We start from the raw sequence: 24,331 nt of genomic DNA, 5'->3' as shown, positions 1-24,331 counted from the left end.
TAGTTATTTTTCTATTTTCTTCTTTATTTATTTATTTTTTACTTCAGTTTATTTTAGTAAATACTTTTTTAACACTTATTTTTCTTAAAACTGCATTGTTGGTTAAGGGCTTTATAAGTGAGCATTTCACTGTAAGGTCTACACCTGTTGTATTCAGCGCATGTGACAAATAACATTTGATTTGATTTGATTTTGAGTTTGTTAAAAAGCTTACAGAAACAAATAACAAAATGTAGACCTATCCCATATTTTTTTTAAATACATTAACTTGTTTGCAGTCCACATTGTTACAAGTAATAGCATAGCTTCAATGTGGAAATATATACATAGCATTCGCACTGATATAGGGGCTAGGCCTACTATAAATCACATTATGGCTGAGCATGGATATGCTAAATGTTGTCAATAAGCAAGATTAAATTCATTATTGAGAAAGCTTGAAAAGAGTGAATAATTCTAATCAAATTCTAAACAAAACCAAAAGACAACTTGTTTTAAAGATGCTATGCTTAATAATTGCTCCCGTGGGCATATAGTGTACTAGTAAAACAATGCAAACTAGCAAACTAGCTTTACACACATCCAAACTTTTCACCGTAGCTGGACAAAAATCCAATATGAAGAGAAAGGGAGAATGTCCCCTCACCGTTAAACTGCTCCCAGGATGTTTTATAAACATATTGGAACAATCTTACAGATCGCATTAACACTTCTCCAGAAGTTGCATTGTATTCGCGCCATGGACGTTCTCATCATAAAACCAGGATGGTGAATCATTCCAATAAGTTTGGTTTTAATCAAATTTAACAAAAACCAAGCAATCTATTTCAAAGAACAACAACAAAAAGAAATACATGTAAAATGTAATGATATCATGAAATCTCCAGGATAGAAAAGACACAACGCATTGCTGTTGAACAAACCTTTATTATAGCAGGGTAAGGCTAGCCTACGGGGGGCTTGGGGTTTGAACATATGAAATGTAAAATAAGCAATTCTGCGCATCACAGCTGGATAGGCTGCGATTACCTTGTCAAAATTCGTGCCATAACCAACCGCGTTACTGCTAAAACCAGATTTTGGCTGGTCTTAAATACAGTGCTATGTTCGAGACCACCTTAAGGGATACTGATTCAAGGCCAGGGCAGGATCAGACCCAGATCCCCGAGCTTAATGATGAGCTTGGAGGGTTCTATGCTGTTGAATGCTGAGCTCTCGTCAATGAACAACATTCTTACATAGGTATTCCTCTTGTCCAGATGGGATAGGGCAGTGTGCAGTGTGATGGCGATGGCGTCATTTGTGGATCTAAAGGGGCGGTAAGCAAATTGAAGTTAGTCAAGGGTGTCAGGTAAGGTGATATGATCCTTGACTAGCCTCTCAAAGCAATTCATGATGACCAAAGTGAGTGCTACGGGGTGATAGTCATTTAGTTCAGTTACCTCTGCTTTCTTGGGTACCGGAACAATGGTGGACATCTTGAAGCAAGTGCGGACAGCAGACTGGGATAAGGAGAGATTGAATATGTCCGTAAACATTCCAGCCAGCTGATCAGCGTATGCTCTGAGGATGCAGCTAGGGATGCTGTCTGGGCCGGCAGCCTTGTGAGGGTTACTCAAGTTGACCACGGAGAAGGAAAGCCTGGGGTCCTTGGTAGCGAGCCACGTCGATGGCAATGTGTTATCCCCAAAGCGGGTAAAGAAGGTGTTTAGCTTTTCCGGAAGCGAGATGTCAGTGTCCGCGATGCGGCTGGTTTCCCCTTTGTACTCCATGATTGTCTGTAGACCCTGTCACATACGTCTCGTGTCTGAGCTGTTGCATTGCGACTCCACTTTGTATCTGTGTTGTCTTTTTGCCTGTTTGATTGCCTTATGGAGGGAATAACTACACTGTTTGTATTCGGCCATATTCCCAGTCACCTTGCCATGGTTAACTGTGGTGGTTCACACTTTCAGTTTTGCTCGAATACTGCCGTCTATCCACAGTTTCTGGTTTGGGTAGGTTTTAATAGTCACAGTGGGTACAACATCTCCTATACACTTCCTTATGAACTCAGTCACCGTATCCGTGCATTCGTCAATGTTATTCTTAGAGGCTACCCGGAACATATCCCAGTCTGCATGATCAAAACAATCTTGAAGCATGGATTCCAATTGGTTAGACCAGTGTTGAATAGACCTTAGCATGGGTACTTCCTGTTTGAGTTTCTGCCTATAGGAAGGGAGGAGCAAAATGGAGTCGTGATCAGATTTGCCAAAGGGAGGGCAGGGGAGGGCCTTGTAGGAATTTCAAAAAGTTGAATAGCAGTGGTCCAATGTTTTACTAGTACTACAGTCAATGTGTTGGTAGAACTTCGGTAGTGTTTTCCTCAAATTTGCTTTGATAAAATCCCCATCTACAATTAATGTGGCCTCAGGATATGTGGTTCCCAGTTTGCATAAAGTCCAGTGTAGTTCTTTGAGGGCTGTCGTAATATCAGCTTGAGGGGGAAAATTCACGGCTGTGACTATAACCGAAGTGAATTCTCTTGGGAGGTAATACGGTCGGCATTTGATTGTGAAGTATTCTAGGAAAGAACTTGAGTTTCTGTATGTTATCACAATCACACCATGAGTAGTTAATCATGAAACATACACTCCTGACATTTTTCTTTGCAGAGAGTTCTTTATTCCTGTCTGCGCGATGTACTGAGAACCCAAATGTCTGTATGGATGGCAACAGTATATGCCGAGAGAGCCATGTTTCCTTGAAACAGAGTATGTTACTCTCCCTGATGTCTCTCTGGAAGGAGATCCTTGCCCTGAGCTTGTCTACTTTATTATCCAGAGACTGAACATTAACAAATAATATACACAGAAGCGGTGGATGGTGTGCAAGTCTACTGAGTCGGACTAGAAGTCCACACCAAATACCTCTTCTCCGCTGGCAGTGTTATGGAGCAGCCACTGGAATAAGTTAAATTGCCCTGGGGGGTACGAACAAAGGATCCATTCGGGAAAGTCATAATCTTGGATGTAATGTTGGTGAGTTACCACCGCTGTGATATCCAAAAGTTACTTTCGGCTGTATGTAATAAAACTAAAAAAATTCTGGGCTAATAATGACAGAAATAACACATAAAAAAACAAAATACTGCCAAGTTGCTTGGGAGCTAGAAGCAGATCTGCCATATCTGTCGGCGCCATCTTACATCAATCTGATTGGGCTGATTGGCTCCCCAGTGGGTGGGCCAATCCATGTCTACGCCCCTGACAGGCATGATGACAATTGCACATCACAAATAGACTAGCCTACTAACCAACACTTTGGACTAAACTTTTTCAATACCTGGTTTGCATACCCATTGTTGCTTTAGTTGGCATTTACTGGTAGATATCATAAGTTGAAACGTCTTTCCTACCGACTAGCGATGTCATTCTTCTGTGAGCTGCTCCATGCCAAAACCAATTGAGAGCTGCACACTCTTGCTGCCTGCAGATGATGTTCCTCTGAAACTTGACTATGTGTGTGGCGCGCATGTGAATATATTTCACATACTCTGCGATTGTATAGTCTACTTTGTGCATGATTTCTCTATTGTACTACATAATTGATAAGTCATATACCTCCACTACACTACTTTTATACGTATCAGTCGTGATTAAGGAGTATACACAATTCCCACTGAAAAAAAAGTGGGTATTCGGCTTATACCTGCATATACTGTAGCCGCCACTTGTCACGGTTGTCGTTGGTTAAGGAGGATCAAAACGCAGCAGGTATATGTAAGCTCATCTTGAGGTTTATTAACTCCAAAATGAACACCAAATTAACAAAAAAAGAACAAACGATCAACACACAGTCTGACAAGGATAAACTCAGAACAATCTCCCACCATTAAACAGACAAACACACCCAACTAATATAGGACTTCCAATCAAAGGCAACACCACACAGCTGCCTTCAATTGGAAGTCCACCCCAATTAACCAAACATAGACATACAACTAACTAGATTAACATAGACATACGTGAATCTCAAACAGTGCCCAAAAACCCCGGAATACTAAATCAAATGCCCTTACTACAAAAATACCACCCTGAACCACATAAAACAAATACCCTCTGCCACGTCCTGACCAAACTACAATACCAATTAACCCTTATACTGGCCAGGACGTGACACCACTACACCACTGGCCCTTTCTTTTACAAAAAGTGCACTCTCCTAAATGAGTGTGCTGGTATTACAGTTGCTGTCCTCTCAGAATCACAAACCTGTCACACAATGAAGGCCTGTTCTGTAGGTTTGTCACTGCGCAAACATGTCTATAAAAGATATAATGGCTGTGAAGATACTGTATTAATGTATCTAGAAAGGAGTGTATATATTTGGCCTGGCGAAGCGGTTTTATGGGCTGACTGAATGGAAGCTGATAAAAGGAGTTATTTACTCTGCTAGTCTCGGCTAGTCTTGGGAAGAAATTATGAGTCCTCACTGTTCGAGACCGAGTCAAGACCGAGTACAAATGTATCAGACAGGAGACAAGACCTAGACACTTAAATATTCCTACCAGTGCTGCCTGAAATTAGCACTTGGGATCACGTTCGTAAGGCCACACCTCAGATATTTCCACCCCTCCCAAGGAGCTGATATAAAAATGGTAAATTACCAATCCTTGCATAACAGTTTAAAAATAGCAGCATGCTGGATGTAACAGGTAAATTGCCAATGAAAGAACGTTTTACCGTAGCGCTGCCTTAAAAAACCCTAGAGTTGATGTCTGCGCCCCCGTTGAATTCTAATTAGCATAATTAAAACAATTCCCATAAAAATCTGTCAGTTTAAACTAGAGATAATCCTCCTATGTCGCACTTCCCTGTGGCTCAGTTGGTAGAGCATGGTGTTTGCAATGCCAGCATGGTGTGTGCAATGCCAGGGTTGTGGGTTAGATTCCCACGGGGGGCCAGTACAAAAAAAAAATTAAAATTAAAAATGTAAAAACAATATGCATGTAATGTATGCATTCACTACTGTAAGTCGCTCTGGATAAGAGTGTCTGCTAAATTACTAAAATGTAAAATGTAAAAAAAACTTCTGCATCTGCTGTGAAAGGTGATAGAGCTAGAGTGGTGTTTTGCTCTATGACCTCCCACAAGCGTCTTGGGACTCATCTGAAGTCGGTACAATCGATCTACCAACTTCTGTCTGTAGCATCTGAACACTAATATGACCACTCTGTGAAAAGGTGAAACTCTCACGAACATGTACATGTCGGTTGTTTTGCTCTAGGACGCCCTCAGGCCTCACAAGACTCGTCTGAAGTCCCCCAGTACCAGTTGAAAACATTTCTGGAAGTATTTATGGAGACTGTTTAGTGCCAAAAATAATAAGAAATAACAAATGTTTCCTGATCTTTCTTATATCTCTCAGATATAAGACAGACACTTCAGAAGAAACTTCCTTTTTGGGGGGACTATCTGTTGTTCCATGTAGTGAATCTGTTATTCAATGTGTCTGTATGGGCTAATAGTAAGGCCAAATAGCATTTTCCATCCAATATTTTTTTTATATATGTTTTTGATATTTAACTAGGCAAGTCAGTTAAGAACCAATTCTTAATTACAATGATGGCCTACCGGGGAACAGTGGGTTGACTGCCTTGTTCAGGGGCAGAACAACAGATGTTTACCTTGTCAGCTCTGGGATTTGATCCAGCAACTTTTCAGTTACTGGCCCAATGCTCTAACCACTTGGCTACCTGCCGCCCCATCATAATTTATGCACAAACCGTACCAAACTGTTTCGGTTGGGAAGCATGGGGCCGCCTTTAGACTGTAAAGGGTTAACACCAGCCAAACATAGAACCCTCTGTGTCTCCCTGTCTCTCCCTCTCTCTTTCTCTTGCTTTCTCTCTCCCTCTCCTTTCTTCCTTCCTTTCTCCATCTCTGCATATACTGTACTGTATGTCCTTATAATGCTTTACATGGGAGTGGGTCCATAGGCTTGTATCTGTTCGTTAGTTTTTTATGGGGATTTTTTGCACCTGAAATAGGTGTGATACAGGAATGCAATGTAAAATGAATTGTGGCACATGGGCTTATGATTCAGATTTCTGTGAAACTTCATGATAAATACTAGTTTCTTTCTTACCAAAATCCAGTATGACAGGTTATAAATTCAGGGAAATTTACAAACTTCCTAAACTCCCTAGCCCAGATTTGAGGAACTGCTTGCTTGTCACATGACATTGTCCACAACCTTCTATTATTGGACTTGATGACTGCAGAAACAATGATAAAAGGGATGTGTTCAATAATAAAGGGACAGAGATACAGTATAGAAAAACAAGCTCAGACACAGATCACTCACAGGGGCTGACATCCACGTGAAGCGATCATAACGTGCACACGAGACTGGAGATAGATAAGCATAGATACTGTACAGAACAGAGAATGGGAGACGGAGAGAGATTCCCCAGGTCAGCAATGCAGATTGACCTGGACTGTTTCTTTGTGTCTGAGGAGTTTGGATTCATCCTGGAGCAGCCAGCAGTAAGGCATCTTTTTCCAACTTTATATATGTACTTTGAGCTGAGCATAAAAACGTTTCAAAATTACTGCAATTACTGTTAACAGATAACTTTATAAATGGTGAGTTTTCAGGTTCATCTGTTGGCATTTTATTTATTACAATATTGGTTCATTTTCCTTTACATGCTGTTTCGCTTTCTGTTAAAACAAGCTAGACTCCGCTGCTCTTTACAAATTTGATCTACTCACTAAGTCACCATTCAAATCATTTCCTGGTCTTGTTTTGTGGATGTGAAAAGCACAATTAACGAACCTACTTCCACATTTAATATCAGTCTGTATACTTCACAATAGAAAAAATGAGAAGTGTGGAATTACTTCTGTGTCAGTGACCTATAGTATTTCCTCCAGTAAGTCTTGATCCACTAATCCCATGTGCTACAATGGTTTTAAACTCAGAAATATGTTTGCTTTCGTTAATGTTATATGGATACCTATTGATCTTTCTCCCTCCAGCATGCACTGAGCTGTGAGCCAATGGCAGTTGTTCTGTTCTGGTCTCTATTGACTTACACTGGAGACAGTGTGCTCAATGTCAACACTAGATCAATGAGACTTGAGGGACTAGATACAGTTCTACTCTCTACTTTAGATCATGCTTTTATCCCATCACACCATACTGCCATGTCTAGTTTAATTCTAACCAAAATCCAGTATGACAATCAACAGGTTGTATATTCAGGGAAATTTACAAAACTTCCTAAACTCCCTAGCCCAGATTTGAGGAACTGCTTGCTTGTCACATGACATTGTCCACAACCTTCTATTATTGGACTTGATGACTGCAGATACAATGATAAAAGGGATGTGTTCAATAATAAAGGGACAGAGATACAGTATAGAAAAACAAGCTCAGACACAGATCACTCACAGGGGCTGACATCCACGTGAAGCGATCATAACGTGCACACGAGACTGGAGATAGATAAGCATAGATACTGTACAGAACAGAGAATGGGATGTTATATGGATACCTATTGATCTTTCTCCCTCCAGCATGCACTGAGCTGTGAGCCAATGGCAGTTGTTCTGTTCTGGTCTCTATTGACTTACACTGGAGACAGTGTGCTCAATGTCAACACTAGATCAATGAGACTTGAGGGACTAGATACAGTTCTACTCTCTACTTTAGTGCATTCTTTTATCCCATCACACCTCATTAACTTACAGAACACTCCCGATTTCAGACAGAAACATATTTTTTGCTTGAACTTCTAGAACCAACAACTTTCTTCTTTTGTGTATAGTGCACAGATAAAACAGTGTACTGTCATATCTAGCTATATGACCTTTGCCCATTTCAGACAGACCTTCCAGATTACTACCGGGTATGGATGGGCTTGGCCAGCAACCTCACACCCCTCATCCAAACACATCAGCTGCGAGACCTGGTCAACGAGGTGAGAAACCACATGTACTGTTTCTCAGTCAACAATCAAATACAATTGATTTAGGCTTCAGTACTGGTGGGATTTTGCATGTGTCTGGGCTTGTGATGTCCGTGCTGACGTGTGTGCAGTGGTGGAAAAAGTACCCAATTTTCATACTTGAGTAAAAGTAAAGATATTTTAAAAGAAAATGAATAAGGTCTAGAAGTATTTGGTTTTAAATGTACTTAAGCATCAAAAGTAAAAGTATAAATCATTTAACATTTATTATATTAAGCAAACCAGACAACACGATTTTCTTGTTTTTTTTAATTTACGGATAGCCATGGGCACAGTTCAACACTCATTGTTTTAGTGAGTTGCCAGATCAGAGGCAGTAGGGATGACCAGGGATGTTCTCTTGATAAGTGCGTGAATTAGACAATTTTCCTGTCCTACTAAGCATTTAAAATGTAACGAGTACTTTTGGGTGTAAGGGAAAATGTAATGAGTAAAATGTACATTATTTTCTTTAGGAATGTAGTGGAGTAAAAGTAAAAGTTGTCAAACATATAAATAGTGAAGTAAAGTACAGATCCCCCAAAAAATATTTAAGTACTACTTAAAAGTCTTTTACTGAAGTACTTTACACCACTGCGTGTGTGATTGTACCAGTGTTGCTAATAGACTCCATACTAACAGACTCATTGTTGCCATTGTTGTAAACAGATGCCCGTGCTGAGTCCCCATCACCTAAAGGGCCATCGGGAGCTGAGGCTGGCTCATCTGGCCCTGGGCTTCATCACCATGGGGTATGTCTGGCAGGAGGGGCAAAACCTGCCGGCCCAGGTAAAAACCAGCTCAGAGTGACCTTTAACCTCAGACATGAACACTGGAATCTGTCCCATTGATTGTTGGCATGCTTATTGTTTGTCTTTATTAGACTCTACCAAAATCCCTGGCTCTGCCCTACTGGCTCGTCTCCAAGAGACTCGGCCTGCCTCCCATCCTGACCTATGCAGACTCTGTTCTGGTCAACTGGAGACTCAAGGACCCTATAGGGTGAGCTGGGCCTTTGACCTTTTCACCCTGGTCTGTCACTATTCCTTACCTCTACCCCCTTGACCACTTTCTTTCCAACCCGTACCAAAATGCCACTACCCCTATGTCCACTAACATTACTTCTACTAACACGACATGACTATGTACTGTTTATGAAACACATGCAATGTATTGACATTCTTTCTCACACTTGTTTTTTCAGGGACATGGAAATTGGGTGAGTTTGACAGAAACACTGTCATGAGAATTACATCTCCTGTAAATTCCTGTTTTCGGTTCCGTTTGGTTTCTATTTGATATTGTTGTGGTTTCCATGTGATATTCATGTGCATTTTAATATAGGAACTTGGAAACACTGTTCTCATTCCCTGGGGGAGAAAGCTGTAAAGGGTTCTTCCTGGTCTCTCTTTTGGTGGAGAGGGCTGCTAGCTCAGGGATACAGGCAAGTCCCTATGTGTGTCTCTGTCTTTCTTTGTCTCTGTCTCTATCTATGTACTGTACCTCTCACACACTTTGCATCTCTCTGTCTCTCATTATAACCCTGTTTCTCCCTCTCTCTCTGTTTTTGTAATCTCATTCTGTTTTTCGCGGTCTCTTTCGCTATGACCACTAAGGGGCTTTTGATTATGAGTCCTAATTGTCCTGAACTACGTCTAGGGGGCATTTTCAGTGATGAATGCTGTGGTAACCTGTGACATCATCAGCATACAGAAGGGCCTCTACAAAGTGGGCCAGTCTCTGAGGAAGATGAAGGAAATATTTGAGCTCATGCACAGTAAGTTACATCCTTACCTTATCCACAGTGAATCATATCCACACCCAGGTAGTTTACAGTTGAAGTCGTAAGTTTACATACACCTTAGCCAAATACATTTAAACTCAGTTTTTCACAATTCCTGACTTTTAATCCGAGTAAAAATGCTCTGTCTTAGGTCAGTTAGGATCAACAATTTATTTTAAGAATGTGAAATGTCAGAATAATAGTAGAGAGAATGATTTATTTCAGCTTTTATTTCTTTCATCACATTCCCAGTGGGTCAGAAGTTTACATACACTCAATTACTATCTGGTAGCATTGCCTTTAAATTGTTTAACTTTGGTCAAACAAATCGGGTAGCCTTACACAAGCTTCCCACAATAAGTTGGGGAATTTTGGCCCATTCCTCCTGACAGAGCTGGTGTAACTGAGTCCGGTTTGTAGGCCTCCTTGCTCGCACACGTTCTTTCAGTCATGCCCACACATTTTCTATAGCATTGAGGTCAGGGCTTTGTGATGGCCACTCCAATACCTTGACTTTGTTGTCCTAAAGCCATTTTGCCACAACTTAGGAAGTATGCCTGGGGTCATTGTCCATTTGGAAGAACCATTTGTGACCAAGCTTTAACTTCCTGACTGATGTCTTGAGATGTTGCTTCAATATATCCACGTAATTTTACTTCCTCATGATGCCATCTATTTTGTGAAGTGCACCAGTCCCTCCTGCAGCAAAGCACCCCCACAACATGATGCTGCCACCCCCGTGCTTCATGTTTGGGATGGTGTTCTTCGGCTTTTTCTTCCAAACATAACGATGGTCATTATGACCAAACAGTTCTATTTTTGTTTCATCAGACCAGGGGACATTTCTCCAAAAAGTAAAATTTTTGTCCCCAATGCGCAGTTGTAAACCGTAGTCTGTGTCTTCTTCCTTGCTGAGCGGCCTTTCAGGTTATGTCAATATAGGACTCGTTTTACTGTGGATACAGATACTTTTCTACCTGTTTCCTCCAGTATCTTCATAAGGTCCTTTGCTGTTGTTCTGGGATTGATTTGCACTTTTCACACACCAAAGTACATTCATCTCTTGGAGACAGAACACGTCTCCTTCCTGAGTGGTATGACGGCTGCGTGGTCCCATGGTGTTTATACTTGCATACTATTGTTTGTACAGATGAACGTGGTACCTTCAGGCATTTGGAAATTGCTCCCAAGGATGAACCAGACTTGTGGAGGTCTACAATTTTTTTCTGAGGTCTTGGCTGATTTCTTTTGATTTCCCCATGAAATCAAGCAAAGAGGCACTGGGTTTGAAGGTAGGCCTTGAAATACATCCACAGGTGCACCTCCAATTAACTCAAATGATGTCAACTAGCCTATCAGAAGCTTCTAAAGCCATGACATCATTTTCTGGAATTTTTCAAGCTGTTTAAATGCACAGTCAACTTAGTGTATGTGAACTTCTGACCCACTGGAATTGTGATACAGTGCATTATAAGTGAAATAATCTGTCTGTAAACAATTGTTGGAAAAATTACTTGTGTCATGCACAAAGTAGATGTCCTAACCGACTTGCCAAAACTATAGTTTGTTAACAACAAATTTGTGGAGTGGTTGAAAAACGAGTTTTAATGACACCAACCTAAGTGTATGTAAACTCCCAACTTCAACTGTATATATTGTAGCAGGCTCAAGGGGGTGGGGTTTCAATGTCACCAAGTTAATTAACCAAACATGCGCACGAAGCACAACTAGAATACAAATGGGGAATTTTCTAGGGAAATTTGCACACTGTGGGAAGGGGGGGAATTCAGCAACCAGTTCACAGTCCACAATCCGTTCTCGTTGTCCGTTCCATTCTCCAGGGGTAATCCTAAAACTCGGGTCCTCAGCCAAACCAGTTCGGTACACAGTGGGGGTAATCAGACAGTCCAGGTCACAACGGGTAATCACACAGATAATTCTCTCTTCACACACTCTCCATAACACACGTTTCCCTCTGTCCTCTCTCTGGTCGTACAGCCCACTTCCTCTTTTATCCCCAAGCACTCCATGGCTTAATGATCCACAGGCTTGCCTTGTTGGGGCAGGTGTAGGGTGTGCGTACTGACCGCAGAGAAGTCAGGCGCAGGAGAGCAAAAACTGATTTATAACGGCGCAGTTTAACCTGTTATGGCTAGGGGGCAGTATTTTCACGGCTGGATAAAAAACGTACCCGATTTAATCTGGTTACTACTCCTGCCCAGTAACTAGAATATGCATATAATTATTGGCTTTGGATAGAAAACACCCTAAAATTTCTAAAACTGTTTGAATGGTGTCTGTGAGTATAACAGAACTCATATGGCAGGCAAAAACCTGAGAAGATTTCATGCAGGAAGTGGCCTGTCTGACAAGGTGTCGTTCTTCTTGTCTCTGTTTATTGAAGAGTGAGGATCTTAGCTGTCCCGTGACACTTCCTACGGCTGCCATAGGTTCTCAGAAGGCGGCAAAACGCTGAATCGTGGCTTTGCAGGCTCTGGCTGAAACAAAGTAGCGCGTTTGGGTAGTGGCTGGTTACAGTACTGTGAGACTCAGGCTCGTGCCCGCGTCGACCGAAAGCTTTGTTTTCTTTCCTCTGTTTAGCTAAATGGACATTCCCGGTCGGAATATTATCGCTTTTTTACGAGAAAAATGGCATAAAAATGGATTTTAAACAGCGGTTGACATGCTTCGAAGTACGGTAATGGAATATTTAGATTTTTTTTGTCACGAATTGCGCCATGCGCGCGACCCCTCTTTACCATTCGGATAGTGTCTGGGACGCACGAACAAAACGCCGCTATTCGGATATAACGATGGATTATTTTGGACCAAACCAACATTTGTTATTGAAGTAGCAGTCCTGGGAGTGCATTCTGACAAAGACAACAAAAGGTAATCAAACTTTTATAATAGTAAATCTGATATAGGTGAGTGCTAAACTTGCCGGGTGTCTAAATAGCTGGCCCGTGATGCCTGGGCTATGTACTTAGAATATTGCAAAATGTGCTTTCACCAAAAAGCTATTTTAAAATCGGACATATCGAGTGCATAGAGGAGTTCTGTGTCTATAATTCTTAAAATAATTGTTATGCTTTTTGTGAACGTTTATCGTGAGTAATTTAGTAAATTGTTAGCAAATTCCCCGGAAGTTTGCGGGGGGTATGCTAGTTCTGAACGTCACATGCTAATGTAAAAAGCTGTTTTTTGATATAAATATGAACTTGATTGAACAAAACATGCATGTATTGTATAACATAATGTCCTAGGTGTGTCATCTGATGAAGATCATCAAAGGTTAGTGCTGCATTTAGCTGTCTTCTGGGTTTTTGTGACATTATATGCTAGCTTGAAAAATGGGTGTCTGATTATTTCTGGCTTGGTACTCTGCTGACATAATCTAATGTTTTGCTTTCGCTGTAAAGCCTTTTTGAAATCGGACAGTGTGGTTAGATAAAGGAGAGTCTTGTCTTTAAAATGCTGTGAAATAGTCATATGTTTGAAAAATTGAAGTTTTTGTATTTTTGAGGAATTTGTAATTCGCGCCACGCCTATCATTGGATATTGGAGCAGGTGTTCCGCTAGCGGAACGTCTAGATGTAAGAGGTTAATAAATAAAACCATCGTTAACAGAATAATAAATCAATGGGTAACAAAACCCGTCACACACCAGCATAACGTGCACAAGCACTACAATAAACAATTCCAGACAAGTACATGGGGGCAACAGAGGGTTAAATACACAACATGTAATGATGGAATTGAAACCAGGTGTGTGTGAAGACAAGACAAAACAAATGGAAAATGAAAAGTGGATCGATGATGGCTAGAAGACCTGCAACGCCGACCACCGAACACCACCCGAACAAGGAGAGGAACCAACTTCGGCAGAAGTCCTGACAGCAGGAAGTCCATATAAGGCTCTGGGGTGGAGCCAGCGGGCTGCAAGATATCTCCCTTCAATCACCACTCCCCACACCTCTCCCTGACATTTGCGACCCCCCCCCCCATGAGGGGTGGTCCAGCTCCCTAGAGCATCCTTCCTGGAGAGGGCATCGGCATTTCCATGGGCTGCACCTGATCTGTGGACGACAGAGAATGCAAAGGGCTGTAAGGATAGGAACCAGCGGGTGACCCGGGCATTACTGTCCTTATTCCTTGACACCCAAACCAGTAGTGCATGTTTTGTGAAGAGGGTGGATTGCCGTCCCAATAAATAATATTTCAGTGTCTCCAGCGCCAACTTGATCGCTAGACATTCTTTCTCCACAGTGGAATATCTTTATTCCCGCGGGAACAGCTTCCGGCTAATGTACACGACTGAGTGTTCCTCACCTTCTTGTAGGTGTGATAGGACGGCACCCACCCCTGTTTCAGACACATCGGTCTGTACCACCAGTGGTTTGGAGAAGTCCGGGGTCACCAGCATGGGTCCAGAACACAGTGCTCTCTTTTGGTCCTGGAAGGCTTTCTCCATCTCCTCGGTCAGATCTGTCAGGGGGCTGGCTAGGAAGGCAAAGTGGGAAATAATTCTCCGGTAGTAACTAGTCAATCCCACAAACGTGCGTACCTGCTTCTTGGTGAGGGGGTGGGGCCAGTCCCGAATCGCCTCTAGTTTCTTCACTTGGGGTTTGACACATCCCCTCCCGATCGTGTACCCCAGGTACTCAGCCTCCAGCAGGCCGAGCCGACATTTCCTTGGATTAGCTGTTAGCCCTGCCCCCCGTAAGGCCTGCAATACCACGCTCACCTGGTTTAGATGTGTCTCCCACCCGCTCCCATGGATCGCAATGCCGTCGAGGTAGGCCGCTGTGTACTCACGATGGGGACGGAGAATCCGATCCATCAACCTTTGGAAGGTGGCTGGGGCCCCGTGCAACCCAAAGGGCAGCTTCTTGTAGTGGAACAGCCCGTCAGGGGTGGCGAAAGCAGTTTTCACCTGCACCTCGGGAGCTAAGGGCACCTGCCAATAACCCTTCGTCAGGTCGAATGTGCTGATAAATCGGGCTGTCCCTAGCCTTTCGAATAGTTCATCAATTCGGGGCATGGGGTTGGCGTCGAACTTTGAGATTTAATTTACCTTTCTAAAATCATTACAGAAGCGAATGATGCTGTCTGGTTTCGGCATCAACACTATGGAGCTGCACCACTCACTATTCGACTCTTCGATAATATCAGCTTCCACAATTGTTTTTAACCTTACTCCTGATGGCCTCTTTCCTTGCTTTCGGTATGCGGTAGGGTCTCAACTTCACCTTGTTCCCGGGTTCGGTGATGATACTGTGCTGTACCAGATTGGTGTGTCCTGGTGTGTCCTGGTTAACTGGAGAACACATCCTGGTTCCGGCCGACAAACTCTGTCAGCTCCTGCTGCTGTGCTTGGCTCAGCTGCTCCCCCAGTGGCACCTCTGCAGGCTTTGTCTCTGTGGTAGCCTTCTTTGGGGAAATAGAGTAGAGTACATCACGTGCATTCCATTTCTTTAACAAATTCACATGGTAAATCTGTGTCAGATGCCTACGTCCCGGTTGCCTGACCCTATAGTTGACTTCACCCACCTTCTCAAGGACTTCGTATGGCCCGTTCCATTGGGCCAAAAATGTACATTCTGTGGTGGGGACCAGCACCAACACTTTGTCTCCTGGCTGGAAGTCTCTTTGTTGTGCCCCTCTGTTGTACACCCGCGGTTGGGCCTCCTGGGCTTCCAGCATGTGTTCCCGTACCAGGGGCCACAGGGTTGCCATCCGGTCTCTCATGTTTTCCATGTGTTCCACCATGGTTTCATGGGGCGATGGTTGCTGTTCCCAGGCTTCTTTAGCTACGTCCAGCATTCCTCACGGTCGTCTCCCGTACAGGGGTTCAAAGGGAGAGAACCCTGTTGAAGCTTGGGGCACTTCTCAGATCAAGAACATCAGTTAGGGTAGCAGCTGATCCCAATTCTTTCCGTCTGCCTCCATCACCTTCTTTAGCATCTGCTTCAGGGTTCGATTGAATCTTTCCACCAACCCATCGGTCTGCGAGTGATACACTGAGGTGCACAACTGGGTTATTATCATTATTTTCCAGAGGTCCTTCATGATTTGCGACATGAATGGGGTTCCCTGGTCGGTTAATATCTCGTCGGGATGCCTACTCAGGAAAACAGCATGACTAACTCATGTGCGATTCCCTTGGTGGCCATGGTGCGCAGGAGAAAGGCTTCCGGGTACCTGGTGGCATAATCCAGAATCACCAGGATGTATTGGTGCCCTCGGTTGCTCTTAGGTAGAGATCCCACCAGGTCCATAGCGATCCTGCTGAAAGGGACTGAAATAATGGGTAGGGGAATTAAGGGGCTGCAAAAGTGTGGTTTAGGCGCCACCTGCTGGCACTCCGGGCAACAGTGGCAGTAATCCTCCACTCCTCTCTCCACACCCGGCCAGTAAAATCGTGCCTTGATCCAGTCTAAGGTCCCCAAGAAGGTGGGAGTGCGCCAACTGCAGGGCAGATTGTACAAAGGGACAGGGCACCACCAACAACTCCATAAATTCGTTATTATTACTCCCCACCTGATACAGCAATTTCTTCTTTATAGAAAAATGGGGGTAGGTGATCTGACTTACCCCCTCCATGGGCTTTCCGTCCACCACGGTCACCTGCTGGAGAGCGCTGGCCAGGTTGGGATCCTCCAGTTGGGCCGTGCTGAACTGGCCCGCTAGAGAGGCGGGCTCTGGCACCACCTCATGGTCCATCAGGAACAGGTCTTCCAGAGTCGCCACACCTGCCCCCAGTCTTGCTTCACCCGAGTCATCCTCCGAGAGGGGTTTTGTTGATGCCTGGGGTCCACCTTCTGGAATCCACACATCCGGGCATCCCTCCTTCTGGTGTCCCTCCCACCTCTCCAGCTTCCTCCTCCCTTCTGGTTCCCTCGGTTCCCCACATCTCCGAACATATTGGTTGACAGTTGGCGGAACATCGGGAAATACCTCCCGATAAAGACCGGCATAGGCAGGTTCATGATGACTCCCACTGGCCCTGTGTGTTGTCCCTTTGTGGTCTGTAGGTGGAGGAGTGTGGTAGGGTAGTCCTTGGTCTCACTGTGTATGCACGTGATGACCACGGTGTCAGTCAGATTCGGGGACTGGTCAAAGTCAGGTCGGATCAGGGTCACCATACTCCCGGAGTCCAAAAGTGCAGTGGTGTCCTTTCCGTTGGCTCTTACCGGGGTGACAGGGGAAGGACCACTCTCCTCAGCCCAGCATTCCATCAGCAAGCCCCAGGGATTCCCGGTGGCTACCTCACTGGCTGAGGCCGAAGGCATCGGGACATCGCGGTTTGGACAGTTCCAGGCGATGTGTCCCCGCTCACCACACTCGTAGCACTTCCTGCTGTCCAGGTTCAGAAAGGGGCGTCATCTCTGGGAGCTGGCTGTTGGTGTCCCCCCATCCTTGGCCGGGATCCCGGCATGGTCCTCCGCCCTTTTCGGCTCCTTCGTGCGAGTGGAGAGTTCAGCCTTCCATGGTTGTCCTCTGCACAGAACCTTGAAAGCCATCTGTTGACCTTCCACCAGTTCCACCAGCTGATCTGCGCTCTGCGGGTTAGCTTGGCTTGCTAACTTTTTAGCTTTGAACAGGAGATAGCGTAGAAATGTATCTATGATCACTTTCTCAATGGGCGTGAGCGTCAGTGGTTCAGTAGTTAGCCAGGTCTTGGCCAGCCTAATTAGATCATGCATTTGTGACCGGGGGGACGTTGTAGCATCATATGCCAAATGATGGAATCTTTGTGCCCTGCTAATCAGGGTGTAACCATACCGGCACAGGATTTCCTTTTTCAGCCTCTCGTAATGCATCGCCTGGTCTGCCGTCAGATCCTGATAGGTTTTCTGTGCCGTGCCTGACAGGAAGGGTGCTAGCAGGCTTATCCTTTGCTCATGGGACCATTTCTCCCTAGCCGCCGTCCTCTCGAAGGCTTGGAGGTAAGCCTCGATGTCGTCAGCCTCTGTCAACTTCAGTATAAACTTACTGGGTTTGGGACAAGATACTGCTGCACCTGCAGCCATGCCAGCCTGGGCGGCTGTCAGTTGGCTGAGTTCAGCTCGCAGGAGAGCGGTCTGCTTACGCTGTTCCTCCAGCAGCTCCCGATGCTTCCATTGTGCTCCATGTCTGTTTAGTTATTGAGCTTAGTTTGCTTTGCCCGCATTCTCCACCACATGTAGCAGGCTCAAGGGGGTGGGATTTCCCCGTCACCAAGTTAAATAACCAAACACGCACACAAAGCACAACTAGAATACAAATGGGGTATTTATTAGGGAAATTTGCACACTGTGGGAAAGGGGGGAATTCAGCAACCCAGTTCACAGTCCACAGTCCGTTCTCGTTGTCCGTTTCATTCTCCAAGGGTAATCCTAAAACTCGGGTCCTCAGCCAAACTGGTTCGGTACCCAGTGGGGGTAATCAGACAGTCCAGGTCACAACGGGTAATCACAGATAATTCTCTCTTCTCATACTCTCCATAACACACATTTCCCTCTCAGTCCTCTCTCTGTTTGTGCAGCCCGCTTCCTCTTTTATCCCCAAGCACTCCATGGCTTAATGATCCACAGGCTTGCCTCGTTGGGGCAGGAAGTCCATATAAGGCTCGAGGGTGGAGCCAGCGGGCTGCAAGATTTCTCCCTTCAATCACCACTCCCCTCACCTCTCCCTGCCATCTGTCACTATATATATATATAGGTGCTCCTAATACCTACAAGTGCAAATTATTGGAATATTGGAATATTTCTGTTTTCAGGGTACGTGGACCCCACTGCATTCCATGGAACTCTGAGAATCTTCTTCTCAGGGTAATGTATGATGCAATCCACACATATCCAATCCATTTAATTATCAACTAAATGTATTCAACTTATTAGACATTTGATTAATTTGCCCAAGTTAATCATAAGACATGAACAAAACGCTTCAGTGATTCATATTTTCAACTTTCTGAAGAGGCAATGTGGGAATGCCCCTGTCTGTGTGCATGTTTGTAGCACTTTGTTTAGATGCTAATGCTAACCGTCTTCTGGTAGATGGAAAGGCTTTCCAAAATGCCTTTTCAATTAAATGTTAACAGAATGATATCATTATTTGCTGTAATCCAGTAGCGATTTGTTTAGAAAACTCTTAAATCACATGTGTGCTACAGAAACACTGCTATTCAAACAAGTCTCTTGTTGGTGCACACTTGAATGAAAGGGTATTGATGCTGAGCATACAAGACATTAGGAACACCTTCCTAATAATGAGTTGCATCCCCTTTTGCCCTCAGAACAGCCTCAATTCGTCAGAGCATGGACTACAATGTGACAAAAACGTTCCACAGGGATGCTGGCCCATGTTGACTACATTGCTTCCCACAGTTGTGTCAAGTTGGCCAGATGTCCTTTGGGTGGTGGACCATTCTTGATACACACGGGAAACTGTTGAGCGTAAAAAACTTAGCAACGTTGCAGTTCTTGACACACTCAAAACGGTGCGCCTGGCATCTAATACCATACCCCGTTCAAAGGCAGTTACATCTTTTGTCTTGTCCATTCACCCTCTGAATGGGACACATACACAATCCATGTCTCAATTGTCTCAAGGCTTTGAATGACGTGTAATTAAGGTGACATCAATAAAGGATCATAGCTTTCACCTGGATTCACCTGGTCAGTCTATGTCATGGAAAGAGCAGGTTTTCCTAATGTTTTGTGCACTCAGTGTATATTCTACACCCAAAAATTATTTTTCCCAGACCTCAAAAGTGGTCTCCTGATGTGGTTTGTGCATTGTTGTGGACTTAAAACAAACAATTGTGTTGTTTTTCTATTAAAAAAGTGTGATTTTGAGAGAGAAAACCTGAAAAAAATTGAAAGAATTCTGAAACGTGGAAAAACTAAATGGAGAAAACAGAATTTGGCAAAAAATAAAACATATTTTATACATTATCCCTACATTATGTTCCCCATTCTGTGATGTAATAGTTTCATGCATAACTCTGTATTGTGCTTTCATAGATGGAGGGATAACCCCATGCTTCCAGGAGGGCTGCTGTATGAGGGTGTGGTTGAGGAGCCGATGATGCTGTCAGGAGGAAGTGCTGCCCAGAGTTCCTCCATTCAGTGCTTTGATGTGCTACTGGGCATCTGTCATGACGACCATGCAGGTATGACCCCATTCTGACCCCATAAGCCTCTGTTTCTGAATAAAATTCCAAGTCAATTTCCAGCGATATTTCAATTTGAGTTTGTCATGGAAAATTACATAATTAGTCATGCTATCCCATGTTTTATTGCTTAATTAAAGAATAGTCTCTTGTTATATGCTAGTGTTTTTCATAACCTGATACACACTTGTCTTGGTGTGACTTAGTCGTAAGACTGGGCTTACAGCTAAGAGATATTTGGGTGCAACCGCAGGATGTGAAATCCTGTGGGTTAACCATCTACAGAAAGTCTCATGTATGGAACCTTGCTGAAAGGAGTACAATATAGTATTTGTTGATGTGAATGCAGTTAGACGGTTGAGCCCTCGGGCTATCAACCTTGTGCTATCTTAAGTTTACATAGATAACGAATGACCTTTTACACACTATCGGCTGACTGCCACGTATACAGAAAGGGGTTGTATCTATTTTCTCTATAAAAGCATTGATCCACCACTATTCGTTGAGCTTTTCAACTATGCACTGTTGAGTGGGTAGTTGATTCTCAATTTTTGCAAATCTTATGATAGTGTTGTTTGAAAGAATCTGCAGTCTCTCTTCCCTTTATTAGATATTCCATGGTAGGTTCTAATCAAAGCGTATCTCCCCTCTGATCTCACCTTTCCCCTCTCCTAATTTTTCCTCAATTGTTCCTCCTCTCCATCTCTCCATGTACAGCATCTTTCCTGAAGCGCATGCGGGAGTACATGCTCCCCTCCCACCGCCAGCTGATAGAGACTCTGTCTGGCTGTCCCCCTCTACGTGACTTTATTCTATCCTGCTCCAGCCCCTCTCTCTGCATCAACTATGACTCCTGTGTGTCTGCCCTGGTGAACCTGCGGAGTTACCACCTCTCCGCCGTGACCCGATACATCACTGTACCTGGTCACCGCGCCCGTACCATGCGCTGTCCACTCAACGGCGTCGGCTCAGCGTTGGATGAAACCGGCACCGGAGGGTCCAGCCCACTGCCCTTCCTGAAGAGCATCCGTGATGCCACTCAGAGAGCACTGATCTCACAGACCCGACTCACATCACAGAGTCAATGCTGATATAGATCACCATCTTTTGGTTACTTATACAGCATATGTTCCATCAACATGGTGTTGTATCAAACTGTCGCTGCTCTGCAATTCACATAGTATACCATAGAATAATTTCAGCACACCTTTCATAATTTTGTTGGTTGTATATACAGTATATATCATTATGCTTGACTATAATATTTGTGATTTCTAAACTTCAGTTTTCTTGCTGTGGCAAACACTACATAATTATTGTAAATAATACTCAAACTAGTTGAAAATTGGGTTCTGGCGAGGGCCGGCCCACTTCCAACACTGCCTAGTGCGTTTTAGTTTGATGATCTATTTGACTAGGAATAACCAAGCAAATAATGTAGAGCAGGGGTGTCAAAGTCATTCCATGGAGGGCCGAGTAACTGCAGGGTTTTTCTCTTCTTTCAATTAAGATCTAGACAACCAGGTGAGGGGAGTTCCTTAGTAATTAGTGACCTTAATTCATCAATCAAGTACAAGGGAGGAGCGAAAACCCACAGACACTCGGCCCTCCACAGAATGAGCTTGACACGTGATATAGAGCTATCAACTAAGCCATCACAGCTAAGTGCTTTATATGCCAGTTGTTTATGATCTAACAACACAACTTTATGGTTGTGGAAAATGTACATCCCAATCTCCATACTAGCATACAAGACAAATACAGATGTAGGATATTCATTTGAGCCAGTTTCCTTCAGCAGGAAAATAATCCTGCAAGCAACAGGAAATGTGAATTATTATGTCGAATACATTTTGATGAAGTTGATACATTTTTCTTTAGGGTGAATCAAGTCTGACATTTAAAGTGGAAATTACAAACTTTTGAATTCTTTCAATTTTGCATTTCCTGCTGTGCATAAAAATTCTCAGCAACAAAAATAGTGATCAAATGAAGATCCTACATCTGTATACGGTATATAGACATCTTAAAACATTGATGCTTTGGTGATAGTGGTGGTTTCTGTGATAGGTATTGAATTGTAAAACACTTTGCCTTGTAACCTTCATTGTGGAACTCCAACTCTACCCAAAGTATATCTTAAACCTGCCAGCAATTGTAGCAGTTGTAGCCTTGTAGCTCAGTTGGTAGAGCATGGTGTTTGCATGGTGTTTGCAACGCCAGGGTTGTGGGTTCGATTCCCACGGGGGGCCAGCACAGAAAAAGAAATTATGAAATGTATGCATTCACTACTGTAAGTCGCTCTGGATAAGAGTGTCTGCTAAATGACTAAAAATGTAAATGTAAGCAGTTATAGGGTTCATGGTTTAAAGGATTCTATGCTTGAGTAGGAACCCTCAGACATGAAGTGTGATGTTGGCTGGCTTACAGTAGATAAACCACATGGACTTACCAGCCATGCTTTTGTATGGGGTCTCAAATGGCCCAAAAACATGATGGTTGTTCACTGATGTCTTTTATGGTTATCTGTCTGTAGTAGTGGCCACAGTACTGGGTCGGGTTGGTAAAAGGGATTGAAAGTGGATGGTCCTGTGATGTGCACAGGACACTTAACATGAAAGGACCTCGCTGATGCCATAGCAAATCCTTCACTGATGTGGTAAACTGCAGTAGGCTACATGCCTCAGCATTGCCTCACATTTCAACTTGAAACATCAGTATGCAGTTTGAGAGGGCTCCCTTATCAAGTAGCTTTTATGACTAGATATCCCAATAGTGGATAGAGTAAGTATTGGCAGAAATGCCATCCTCGCCTGGCTTTAACCACCATGGGGATGTGGATAATGAGAAGGCCCTTACATTGTTCTATAAAGGGAGATTTTCTATTCCATCAAATTTTTCCTGGAAAGTTGACACGTACAAAAGCACAGTTAAACTCATACACTATAAATATCCTTAGGGACCTGAGCCACAGATCCTTAGGCAGCTGAGCCACTGAGCTTGCGTCAATTATCCAACCTATTTCACCATAGTAACCGTGGTTTCACTGTAGCTCGGGGACATTGCTCCACAACCCGGAAGTGAGGGATGAAGCAATATAGGGAGGGAGGTAGAGAGAGGGAAATTACACCGTTGAATTCAGGTGTCCAAGCAGACAGTATCTTGGCAGCAGGTGGCAGGCTGGAAACTGTCAAACCTCAGGGCACGCCAGTAGTGTCCCTGCCAGAGAGTGAGCCAATCACATTTAGAGAAAGAGAGGGCGAAAGAGTTCTGAGAGTGACTGGGCAGACCTCTACACAATCCTACACTGCAGCTGAGCCCTGGTCATAGTACAAGTATTTCTCAACAAGACAGGGAAGAGAGCATAGATTAAGAAATGTACTGTACCATGCTGATGTACCTACCGGTTCTCAGATGGTCCAACTTTTTATGTTGCATCAATATTGCTTTGTATGAAATTGTCGCTGCCCTGCAATTCACATAGTATACCACAGAATAATTTCAGCACACCTTTCATAATTATATTGGTTTTATTGAAAATGCATTTTGTGTGAGGTAAAAACAGTACAAAATGCATAATATTGCACATGATCAATGAATTGCACTTCCTTAAGGTATCGCTATGTGTCTGTCTTTCACTATGCTACAGCCAATTAATGAAAGACTTGGTAACCCAGTCGACAAGAACAGATGTGTGATTGAATCACATGATGTCTGTGTGACATTTTTAATGTGAGATTGAAATGATTGTCCATAAACTAATGGTGCAGTAAGTGGATCGTTTTAGTGGCTACATCAACTGAATCTCTCTGCTACCAAAGTCACTATTTATCACTGGTCTAGAAATATAAAGATTGCAAGTTCAGTGCATGGATTGCTTTTCCTGGGTGGTGAGTTGATTTCACCCCTAACATAATCATATAGGAGATGGTAATCAAAGGCGTTTGGTGCTGATCGGTGTTGATCAAAACGATTGGTGAGTTGCAGAATTATAGCATCATGTGACTGACCATGTGGTCTGTGATGAGGATCAATTGAGCCAAGTGTGTTAGAATGTGAAATACATATCGCAGAGAGAATAGTGATGAATTTCATAATGTCTTTACAGTACATTTCCTTGCTGTGGGTGAGAATAAGTTAGTGCGATGTTAGCCAGTACGTAAGTTAAAGACACGGAAAGCTTTATGCATGTGACATGATAAAGAAGTTGCAAAATATGCTGATATTCAAGAAAAGCATTTAAGGTATTTTTTTTATAAAATAGTCTGCTGCAGGTTGAATAACACAGTAATAAAACATATCAATATACTTTAATATGTTAAAAATAAGTCAATTTCTTCTATTTCTGAACACTGTGGGATTAGAACAGCTTCGAGGAGAACTATAA

General features: G+C 43.4%; 1 protein-coding gene across 1 annotated transcript; it reads left to right on the top strand.

Moving 5' to 3' along the window:
• Nucleotides 1-6,273: 6,273 nt before the first annotated feature.
• LOC106577031 (indoleamine 2,3-dioxygenase 2) lies at nt 6,274-24,272 on the top strand. Its single transcript, XM_014154697.2, has 10 exons — nt 6,274-6,533; nt 7,877-7,972; nt 8,669-8,788; nt 8,883-9,001; nt 9,204-9,218; nt 9,344-9,443; nt 9,659-9,776; nt 18,547-18,598; nt 19,796-19,944; nt 20,662-24,272. The coding sequence occupies exons 1-10, from the start codon at nt 6,435-6,437 to the stop codon at nt 21,033-21,035; spliced, it is 1,242 nt and encodes a 413-aa protein (XP_014010172.1). The 5' UTR covers nt 6,274-6,434; the 3' UTR covers nt 21,036-24,272.
• The last annotated feature ends 59 nt before the right edge of the window (nt 24,273-24,331 follow it).

The sequence above is a fragment of the Salmo salar genome, chromosome ssa18 (genome assembly GCF_905237065.1).
Source record: "Salmo salar chromosome ssa18, Ssal_v3.1, whole genome shotgun sequence".
NCBI lineage: Eukaryota > Metazoa > Chordata > Actinopteri > Salmoniformes > Salmonidae > Salmo > Salmo salar.
Note: the sequence above shows the minus strand (reverse complement) of the source record. Positions and strands in the feature narration are given on the sequence as shown.